The 12,096-nt window shown below is 41.4% G+C and overlaps 1 protein-coding gene across 5 annotated transcripts in view; it reads left to right on the forward strand.

Moving 5' to 3' along the window:
- The window catches only part of rbm46 (RNA binding motif protein 46), a 120,818-nt gene that overhangs the window by 99,551 nt on the left and 9,171 nt on the right, over positions 1–12,096 (forward strand). For all 5 annotated transcript variants that reach the window (XM_038792273.1, XM_038792272.1, XM_038792274.1 and 2 more), the window contains one exon: positions 9,111–9,908. In XM_038792273.1, the coding sequence (XP_038648201.1) occupies positions 9,111–9,908 (798 nt within the window). The remainder of the gene's footprint in view (positions 1–9,110; positions 9,909–12,096) is intronic.

The raw sequence follows: 12,096 nt of genomic DNA on the forward strand, positions 1-12,096 counted from the left end.
ATTTGTGGACCTTATCAAATTGAAAGGAAATTACATGAGGTGAATTATGTGGTAAGAACACCAGATAGAAGGAATACTCAGCGAGTGTGTCATGTGAATATGCTTAAAAGGTACTTTGAAAGGGAAGGAGAGCAAAAGGAGGAGGTTTTAATGATTCTAACTAAAAGTGATGAAGCAAATACAGATGACTTTGAGTTTGATATTCCTCAAATTAAATTGGAAAACGAGGATGTTCTTAAAAATTGGGATAAATTGTTGAATTACCGTCCAGAGGACAAATGAACTGACCTGAAAGAGTTATTGATATCACATGGGCAAGTTTGTGGAGATAAGTTGGGAAGTACTAAAATGGCTATACATGATGTAGATGTGGGAAGTGCTGTTCCAATGAAGCAACATCCATATAGACTTAACCCTTTAAAATTGGCATAGGTTAACAAAGAAATTGAAAGTCTGCTTAAAAGTGGCATAATTGAAGTGGGTTGCAGCCAATGGAGCTCATCCATAGTGATAGTACCAAAACCAGATGCTACCCAACAGTTATGTGTTGATTATAGAAAGATTAATGCAGTTCCAAGAATGGATTCTTGTCGTATCCCACGTTTGGAGGATCTGTCACGCATACACAGTACAGTGCAGCCGCTTTTTAAAAAAAAAAACGGTTGCAGCTTTTTGTTTTACAAGTTTTGGGGGGGGGGGTTTATTCATTTTATTCATTTATTTTATTCATTCTTTTTACAAATTTGCGGGGGGGGGGGGGGGGGGGGGGTTTATTTGATAAAATTTTCGCGGAACAAAAGTGCAGAACTTTGGACAGATGGAGACTCCATACTTTCCGACACCTGAAGGCTTCACCTTCATCAAACAGGTTCCATTGGAGGAGCGTGTATGAGGGCCGAAGGGACCCAAAACCATTTCCTCCATTTTTGTCAGCAGCAAACAAGATAAGAGAAAATGGTGGGTCACGCAGGTCGGCCGGCATGGGTCGCGAAGGTCAGCCGGGTTGGGTCCAGACGGTTGGCCGGTTGGTTCAAAGTTTGTTCCCTCCTCGCAATCTGTGCTTAATTTTGTCGTTTGACAATCTCTGAAGTATCAGGTGGTATCAGAAGGTCAAACGTTGCCCTTAGTTTTCTTTTGAAATGCAGCATTGGTGGTAAACTCTATTGTTGTATATGCTGTGTTTTGGTATGACATCAAGAATGTATTCACTCTTCCTGACAATGTCCTTGCTTCATGCCTTGATCGAATGCCAATCCATTTTTTGCAGGATGGCACAGAGCTGACAAGGTGTCGTATACAATATCGTTTCAAGTAATCTTTGAACTCTTTAGAAGTGAACTGAGTTCCATTGTTACTTACAACCTGCTCTGGTCTATTGAATCTTGGAAATATTTAATCTAACTTCTCTAGTTTGTTCTGTCATTGTGGATTTTGTAATCACTACTTCCGGCCATTTAGTGTGCATTCACAATCACTAAGAACATGTGCTCCTCAATTGGACTAACGTAGTCTATCGGCACGATTCAGCGACCACGTTGTGCCCAGTGCAGATCCAGGCGCAACTGGTGAATCATACGAGAGCCCCAAATCAGACTCCGAGCCATGATTTTGTGTGATCCAAAGGTTGTCGTCAAGGGTTGGTCATCCATCAAGAGAGTTAGATAATGTCCGTAAATGTAGTGGTGAAACCTTCTACGATGCTCAAAGCTTTTTCTAGCTGAGCGTAATTTGTTTCTGCGCCAGTAAGACTTGTTGAAACGAATACTATCGGTCGTTCCTCTTCTGAAGGCATTATATGCGAGACAACTGCACCAACCCCATAGGGAAATGCATTGCAAGCAGACTGGGATTGTAGTGAACCAATAGCTCTGACTTCTTTAAGGCTTCTTTTACCTCTTTATACACACTTTTTCTTTCTTTTGTCCAGTGCCATACTGTTTGGCACAGTGTGTAAAGATTTATATCACATTGCTAAATTTTTGCTATGGATTTACCGTAATAATTAAGTAATTAATCCCAGAATTGGCCTCAGCTGTGTCACATTTTGAGGGCGTGGTGATTCTAAGATTTTTGTCATCTTTGGTTCCTTGTACAAACCATCTTTATCGATGATGTGATCTAGGTAGTTTATGGATGTTTGGAAAAAGTCACACTTTTCCTTTTTAACTCTTGAGATCGTGGTTTTGTAAACATTTAGCGTAGCTTCCAGTGCTTTTGTTCACTTGAAGTGGTGATGAGGATGCCATCTGGATAACATTGCACCCCATTTAGCCTTCTCAGAATGTGATCCATGGACCTCTGAAAAAGAGCAGGAACAGATGTTACCCCAAATGGAAGTCTCCTGTAACGGAACATACCTTTGTCCATCACAATAGTGAGTAGTGGCTGTGATTTTGTAGTCACATTCATTTGCAAATACGCCGGTGATAGATCTATCTTACTGATTTCTAACTTCCAGGAAGTCCAGCGGCAGTAGATAGTGATTGGCGCACAATATCGGGTTCATTATTGTTTTAAAATCCCCACATATTCTTATTGAGCCATCACATTTTAATACAGGAACTGTTGTCGTAGCCCAATCACTTGTAGTAACTGGTTCAATGACTCCTGTTTGGACTGTCTTCTAGTTCTTCTTCGACATTTGGCCTGATGTCATATGGCACAATTCTGGCTTTGAGGCATTTTAGTGTGCTATTTGGCTTAATTTTGAGTTGGACTTCAGCTCCAGTCATTGAGCCCTGTGAAACATAAACACTTTTTTTATATTTCTCCAGCAGTTTTTTCTTAGGTCATTTGTTGCATCTACCAGTTGATCCAGCACTCCCCATTTGAGTTTCATTTTTCCCAATGCTCTACCAAATAAAGCAGGAATATTTCCACAGACGAAGTGGAGAGGCAATTTCGCTGTTTGTTCATTTACTGCTACGTTTACCATAATATATATTTTAATTCTGAGTACGTCCTTCGAATAACATTTAATGGTTTTAACAGCAGTTGCTTTAATTTCTGACTATAAATTGTGTCAGCTATCAATGATGCCACTGCCATTGTATCTACTTCCATTGGTTCCCATCAAGTTTTGGGAATACGCAGAAACTTTGTTGATTGCCCCGTACTGACAAGACACCATCTTGATGTTTTTAGGGCACGTCATCGCTTGAGGAATCTTGAAGTTTGTCTATTATTTTACAGTCTCAACTAGTATGCTTGGATATGCTTTGGTGAATTTTGCCATGCCCAGCATGCTTTGGCTATATGGCCCTTTGTGCCACAGTTCTTGCACTTATTTTCTCTACTCCAACATTCCCCCAGTGAGTGTCCAATGACATGGTTGTACCTTGCAGACTTGTTTACGGCAGTCCCTATATTGTGGATTGTCGCTCCTGCTCCATCAACGTGGAAACTTTTGAGCAGATTTGAGGGTTAGGTCGTTTATAGTAAGCAGCTTCCTTTGAATACTTCATTGCGGAGTCCACATCCAGCTGTCACAAAGAATGTCATCTAGTGTTGTACGGATCCTGCAGCCTAGAGTCTACCCACTCCCAATGCAAGCAAGTCTTCTTTAAACTTGTTCTGCTTACTCACAATTATGCTTTTTTTTTAAACCTTCGACATTGGTGGATTTTCCTTTATGGATGTCCTCTTCCACTCTCGTCGCCATCTCTTTTTCCCTGCCTCAATCCTTGTCGCCAGTTTTGCCTTTTGTTATATTCTCTTAAGTGCCGTAAAGTGAAAAGGTATGGAGGTGTCACACACTTGGATTTCATCAGGAGATGTTGCTCATACAAACTAAGATGGAGAACTGAAGCCCATGCAAACACTCTGCTGACGTCACTACAGATCATGTGACTGGTGATCTTTGTGAGGGGTTTCCAGGATGGAAGGCATAGTGATCACAAAGATACACAAAGTTCTTTTGAAGAACTAAACTAATTTTATTAACACTACTAAATTTGAGTTCGACACATATTCTGAATCGCAAACATACATGTAAGAATTAAACTACATTCACTGACACTTATCTCTATCTACTAATTGTAACTATTATAGTTCAACTAACTCTGCAATACATCATGAATATTATCTTCTTCAGCTCCAGTCTAAACTCTTCCCCTTAGCTAATACTGTCCCTTAGCTCCCTCTAGTGGCTAGGCTTAACATGCTGTACATTCGTATAATGCCACATCCCCTTTCTTTGAGAAAAATGTTGGCTACACGTTTTTTTGTTTATAGTATTATATAACACGTCACAATGATAGAACTAATGTTAGATTTACAGATTTAATCTATTTGGAAGTTTCCTATGTCTTGTAGACCGCTTAATGTTACAACAGTGTTCTTTGAATTATCTGGTACTTTTGACAATATAGCTTTTGGAAAGTCAGTTTTAGGAATTATGAGTTGTTGACTCATGGTAGCTGATTCTGAATGTATCAGGTTGTTTGAGTTTCAAGGTCTCTTCTGTTTCTACGAAAAATCTTTCCAGATTCTGTTCTGAACCCGTATGATCTCGGTGTGAGTTCATTGGGTACTTTTGCAATGTCCATCTATCCACCTTCAGGATTACGAATGCGTACAACATCACCTTTGAGTGTAACTAGTGGTTTGGAGTTTTTATCGTAATACTTCTTTTGCTTGCTCTTCAGTTACTGCATTTTTTTATGCACGACTTGTTCATCTTTGTTTGGAATTATTGGAGTCTGTAACGTAGTACATATTCTTCATCCCATCAATAGTTGTGTTGGAGAAAGGCCCGATGACAATGGTGTAGTGGTGTGTGCTAATAGTGAACAGTCAAAGTCCTTTCCGTCCTCCATAGCTTTTTTGAGAAGCTGCTTCACAATTCCCACCCTTTCTCAACTTTCCTGTTTGCCTGCGGGTATAAAATAAAATAGTGGGCTAGAAGTTATAGTCATTTGCAAATTGTAATCATTCCAGGCTGCTGAAACACAGTCCATTGTCTGTGACAACAGTAACTGGTATTCCATGTCTGGCAAATACATTTTTGTTGCCCTGACAGCTGAATGCTTTCTTGAGCAGATAATTTGATAACCTCCGGAAAATTTGAGGAATAGTCAATAATTATCAAATAATCACAGCCTTGAAAATAAAATATGTCCATGGCGACTTTTGTCCATGGTAGAGTAACTAGTTTGCTTTTCACCAAGTTCTGCTTACATTGTGCCGATTGGTGCATTTGGCATATCCGACACTGTTGAATGTAGTTGTCTATATCCTTGTTCAGTAAGAAGTCTTACAACACCAGGTTAAAGTCCAACAGGTTTGTTTCAAACACGAGCTTTCGGAGCACGGCTCCTTCTTCAGGTGAATGGAAAGGCTTGTTCTAGAAATGTTTATATAGACACAGTCAGAGATGCCCCGGAATGCGAGCACCTGCAGGCAATCAAATCATCAAAGATGCAGAGAGAGAGGTAACTCCAGGTTAAAGAGGTGTGAATTGTCCCAAGCCAGTTCAGTCGGTAGGCCTCTGCAAGTCCAGGCTTGTTGGTGGGGGCCGAATGTAATGCGACATGAATCCCAGATCCCGGTTGAGTCCGCATTCATGCGTGCGGAACTTAGCTATAAGTTTTTGCTCAGCAATTTTGCGTTGTCGCGTCTCCTGAAGGCCTCCTTGTAGAATGCTGACCCGGAGATCAGAGGCTGAATGTCCTTGACTGCTGAAGTGTTCCCCAACTGGAAGGGAACAGTCCTGCCTGTTGATAGTCGCACGATGCCCGTTTATTCGTTGTCGCAGTATCTGCATGGTCTCGCCAATGTACCACGCTTCGGGACATCCTTTCCTGCAGCGTATGAGGTAGACTACATTGGTCGAGTCGCACGAGTATGCGCCGCGTACCTGGTGGGTGGTGTTTCCACGTGTAATGGTGGTGTCCATGTCGATGACTCTTCCTCCAGCTGTGTTTCGTTCCCACCACAGATTCTCACAGACAGTCAAGGTCGTGATAACGCCTTCTCACAGGAACAATTCATTTCACAAAGCTGGTATACAAACTTGACATTCCATTTCCCATCAAGCTCTGATTTAACTTGACCAAACTCTCAGTTCGAGGGTCACGTCGGGGGGTCAAGAGGATGCGCCATTCAAAAATGACACCCCAATCTCTTGCACTGAGGAGTTCCAGCGACAGAGCTTCTCAGTGCAGAAAACAGGACTAAGTGCGGCCTTGCCCGCTTTCCCTACAGAGGCCCCCAATCTACCTGATAGTGGGTTAAACACCCGACTAATCACGTGTGCTGCGGGACTCTGTTTCCATTTGGGCAGATCGCGCCCAGAGTCTAATGATTGGATTAAATGGATTTGTTTATTGTGACGTGTACCGAGATATAGTGAAAAGTATTGTTCTATATACAGTTCAGACAGATCCTTCCGTACATGAAAAGAAAATACATAGGGCAAACATAAAATACACAACATAAATACATAGATACGGGCATCGGGTGAAGCATACAGGAGTGTAGTACTACTCAGGAGAGAAGATGTGTGAAAAGATCAGATCAGTGCATGAGAGGGTCTTTTAGGAGTCTGGTAACAGCGAGGAAGAAGCTGTTTTTGAAACTGTTACTGCGTGTTCTCAGACTTTTGTATCTCCTGCCCGATGGAAGACTTTGGAAGAGTGAATAAGCCAGGTGGGAGGGGTCTTTGATAATTCTGCCTGTTTTCCCAAAGCAGCGGGAGGAGTAGATAGAGTCAATGGATTGGAGGCGGGTTCACATTATGGGTTCAACCCTTTGAAGTGGCTGAGAAGTATTTGCATTCACGACGATCATAAAAAGTGCTGAAACTACATGATTGCTTGTAACATAAAAAGTTCAAACTTCTTTGTCTTCAGCCACTTTTATCCCTTGAGACTGGAAGCCATCAACATAAAGTAGTCAGCTGAAAATCCAGTCAGGAGTTCAAAAGAAACTTATTTAACCAAAGAGTGGTGAGAACCTGGAAGTCACTAACACGGCGTGGTTGAAATGAATCGTGGCAATAGATGGTTATGTTGATAGATTGAAATGAAAAAAGATGGGGGGTGGCTGAAGTGAAGTATAAGCACCAGCATGGAAGAGTTGGGTAAATGGTCTGTTTTTGTGCCATTTATCCTATGGGCGCAATTCAGTGCACCCAGTGTGGATCTTGGCGCAATGGGGGAACCGAATGTGAGCTCCAATTCGTGGGGGCGAGATTGAGGCGATCGGACAAAATGGCGCCCTGATCTGCGAGGAGGAGCATTTCCTGTTGAAAATTCCTCTTAATTTAATAGTCAGCAGAAGGGGGGGAGAGTTGTAGAGGGGGTTAGGCTAGCGTAGATTAGGGCAGTGTTCTTCAAACTTTTTTTTCGGGGACCCATTTTTACCAACCGGCCAACCTTCGGGACCCAACCTAGCCGACCTTCGCGACCCACGCCGGCCGACCTGCGCGACCCACCATTTTCTCTTACCTTGTTTGCGGCTGACAAAAATGGAGGAAATGGTTTTGGGTCCCTTTGGCCCTCGTACATACCCCTCCAATGGAACCTGTTGGATGAAGGTGAAGCATTCCGGTGTCGGAAACCATGGAGTCTCCATCTGTCCAAAGTTCTGCATATTTTTCCTGTAAATTTTTATCAAATAAACCCGCCCCCGAAAAAATGAATAAAACCCCCCTGAACTTTAAACAAAATGCACAATGCAGCCGACTTTTTTTTAACATGTTCGCGGCCCCTTGCAGCCGGCGTTATTAAAAGCCGCCTGCTGCGTGGGTATTTGCGCGATCGGGAGCGCCGTGGACAACGGCTCCGCGATCCTGCCGACACCCGCCTGCTACCCACCCGCGGGTTGCTCCCCCGACTTTGAAGAACATTGGATTACGGGGATAAGTAATGGGGGAGAGGGAGGTGGTATTTGCACTATGTTAATATTTTCCTTGTTATGTACATTGTTGATTTTGTTGCTGTTACAATGCCAAAGAAATACCTCGATAAAATGTTTATTTAAAAGAAAAAGAAAATTCCTCTTAAGAGAATATCCCTGAGGCCAATAAAAGGCAGCTGCTGAGAAACATCCTGCTAAACACACTGTTCAGCAAAGTTTAACATAGAATCCTTATAGTGGAGAAGGAGGCCATTTGGCCTTCCATGTCCATCGACCCTCTGAAAGAACACTAGCCAGGTCCACTTCCCCCACCCACTCAACTTCATGCCCGTACCTCCGTAACCTAACCTGCACATCCCTGGACAATTCAGCAAGGCCAGTCTACCTAACCACCACATCTTTGGACTGTGGGAGGAAACTGAAGCACCCGGAGGAAACCCATGCAGGCACGGGGAGAATGTACAAAATGCACACAATCACCCAAGGCTGGATTTGAACTGGGTCTGTGGCACAGTAAGGCAGCAGTGTAAACTATCTGTCACCCTCTCTTTAACTTCAGCCCGATGAATCGTGCCCTATAATTTGTTTTACCCTGTTCATTTCACTACAGAAACTCTTAAAGTTTATGATGTTTTGGCTTCTGTCTTAATTCAAACCTGTATCGTTTATTTAACACTGAAATATTTAAAATAAAAGTTAATGGACCCATTGCTTTTACCTTTCTGGTGGCTAGATATGGCACTTGAGGCGAATGGGATCAAGGGTTATGGAGATAAAGAAGGATGAGGCTATTGAGTTGGACGATCAGCCATTAGCGTGACGAATGGCAGAGAGCAGGCTCCAAGGGCCGAATGGTCTCCTCCTGCTCCTAACTTCCATGTTTAGCTTCCTGGTTCATTCTCTGAGAAGACATAATTTGCTTGGCCAATTTCCTGTATGCTGACATCACTATTGCTAATATCTAACAATCTCCTTTTCTTGGTGCCATAATTAAACTTCTGTTGGAAAGAGGAATTCATGCCACAAAGATTGCTGCAGAAGCTTACAACCTTAAAAGCTAGCTCTGTAACTCTTCAGCCAAAAAATATTCCGGAAAACTGGTGTTTCTATATTTTTGAATTCTGGACTGTCAAAGACGCGATGTATTTGTAATTGCATAGTGACGGAAAATAATAAGCATTTTAGAAGTTTACAACTTATATCCAAGTCTATGTAGCTTTTGAAATTACTTCTTACCGTATCTATTTTTTCAGGTACTTTCCAATTGTGGGGACATACTATTCAAGTGGATTGGGCAGACCCAGAAAAAGAAGTAGACGAGGAAACTATGCAAAAGGTTAAAGTACTATATGTGCGGAACCTGATGATATCCACAACAGAAGAGACCATAAAGATGGAGTTCAATAAAATCAAACCTGGAGCAGTTGAACGTGTGAAAAAACTTAGAGACTATGCATTTGTGCACTTTTTTGACAGAGATGATGCAGTTACCGCTATGAATATTATGAACGGAAAGTGTATAGATGGTGCCAGCATCGAGGTCACGCTTGCAAAGCCAGTTAATAAAGATGGCTCATGGAAATACACTCAAGGTAGTCAAGTCAATCTTAATTGTGAAAATCAACGACTGACATTTACCAACAAAGAGGATGGAGTACCAAAAACCCCAGGAAGGTCACCAAGCTTACCAGCGCGTCTGAATGGTCACCATAGTCCATGCTCACCTGAATTAGAGAGGTGCACATATCCTCTATTTCCTGGAATAAAACTTACACCTTTGAGTATTTATTCATTAAAGCCTAGTCATTTTCAGTCCTCAGTTACACATTTGGAGTATTACTGCAACAAAAATAACTGGGCACCACCAGAGTACTACCTATACTCAACTACAAGTCAGGATGGGAAGCAACTGCTTGTTTATAAAGTGGTTATTCCATCCCTTGCAAACAGTTCACAAGGTACACTGAGCCATTTCATGCCTGATAAGCTCTGCACGATGCTGGAAGATGCTAAGGAGCTGGCAGCACAATATGCATTAACACATTTAGGTAAGTATCTCTGGCTTTCCTGCTTGTGATAGCTTTAAGGTGCACAGAACTAATGAAGTCTACTATATCACAACTATGTAATTTTATAATTAAGGCATCTGAGCAACTAGCTTTGAACTAAAATGTTTTACTTTGCCTCGCACATTTAGTTGATTTAAAATAAATTTGTAATTTCCACAGATTACAGCTACTGAATGGAGTGGCATTATTGGGCTACGTTCTGAATGGGAAAAATCACATAAAATGAATATCATTTTGTAATGACATGGGAAGTGTTAGGATACCGGATCAGACCCCAATGTTAGTTGTGACACCGGATAAGAATCCCATACAATTTTTTTAAACTTGTAAAACTGTGAGGAAAGAATACCCAGGAATGATGTGATGACCCTGACCAATTGGTATATTTTATGTTAAAACAAACTTTAATTTAAACAGAGAATTAACCACATTAATATCAAAGAAATAGCTTTACAATTACCAGTTAAACAGTTCTGAAACAAAAAGAAAAACTTGAAATGACTATCTATACCTGCTGCTGATTCCAATTAAACAAACCAATAGTTCAAATATTACTTAGTCTTGTTGCTTTGGAGCATTTGGGGATATTCAAGAGATCTCTGCTAAGACAATCAGCGGAATTCTCTGTCTGCGAGATCCTTCGGTCCATCACCCACGCCCGCAGTTTCCCGACAGAGTGGGATGGCCACAATAGGGAACCCCTGCCGGCTGCAGGAACAGAGAATTTTGGTGCCAGCGGGGTACACACCTCGCTGGAAAACGCAGCTGGCAGACTGGAGAATATTTTTCTCAAAAATGCTCTAATCTGGTTTTGTTCGTATTCCATCAAGCCATTTTGAGGTTTGTCCACCTGAGTAATAAAGCTTTGGGCGGTTAGGAAATTGTTATTCATTTTCCAAAGTCAGTTACTGCTCCTGATATAAGAACAAATACAGAGTGGAGCAATATACCAGGAAGTAGTAAGGATTCCTCACCAAGAAACATAGATATCCGTTGTCCCCAAACTACTTTGCAATCATTGAGACTGACTTCCAGAATATTTTTTTTAATTGAACAGAATGAAAATGTTGTGATGAGCATAACTTTGGAAAAGTATTATCACTTTTTAGAGACTCAACATTTAATGATAGACTATGGTGGTGCATACCTCAATTACAGCATTTTTTATGACACTCAGTCCTGGACAATTGGAAGAACCCCGAAGGAAGTTCAATTCTAGTTCTTTTGAGCATTTTGACAGCAAGCATGTTAATAGATTTCAAGGTGGTTGTTGAAGTCAAGAGTTTTTCTTCACTGAGCAAGTTTATTTACTTTATTCAGTTTCCTACCTCTTCTCCCCACCAGTGTCTCAGCTGACCCTTATTTATATGTGCTCAAAGCACTTAATTAAACAATGCCTTTAAACTGCAATTTAACATTATAAATAACATACAATTAATAAATTCCCCTTTCAGTGGGGGAACATTTGGGGCACAGTGATCATTGTATTGTAAGGTTTAGGATAATGATAGAAAAAGGAAATAGCCAATGCAAAATAAAAAATCATTAACTGGGGCAAGAATAGACCTGGGCCGGTTAGACTAGAACTAAATGTTGGCGGGAAAATATGTAGTTGAACAATCAACTAACTTCAAAACAGAAATGGTCCGGACACAGTCAATATATATTACCTTAAAAGGGGAAAGATAGCACATACAAATCCAGTGCCTAGATAAAAAAAGAATTAAGATGAGGAAGAAAATGCCCGCTTATGAAAGGTGTCAGGTAGAAAATACAGTTGAGAACCAAGAGGAATACCGAAGCTGCAGAGGGGAGGTGAAAAATCATGTAAGAGAAGTGAAGAGGGATTATGGGAAAAGTCTGTCAGGCAACAGAAAGGAGAATCACAGAACCTTCTATAGGTATATAAATAATAAAAGTGTGATAAAAGGAGGATCAGGGACCTAAAAGGAAATTTACACATGGAGGCTGCAGGCATAGCTGAAGTTTTAAATGAATACTTTGCATCGGCCTTTACCAAGGAGGTAAATGCTCCCCGGGATATCGTGACAGTCGAGGAAACTGTCCCGAGAAGGGATCAAAATTGCTAAGAAGGAAGTTTTGAATAGACTATTGATACTGAAATTTGGCAAGGCTCTGGTACTGGATGAGGTGCCTGCATCCAAGG

This window comes from Scyliorhinus canicula, chromosome 3 (genome assembly GCF_902713615.1).
Source record: "Scyliorhinus canicula chromosome 3, sScyCan1.1, whole genome shotgun sequence".
Classification (NCBI taxonomy): domain Eukaryota; kingdom Metazoa; phylum Chordata; class Chondrichthyes; order Carcharhiniformes; family Scyliorhinidae; genus Scyliorhinus; species Scyliorhinus canicula.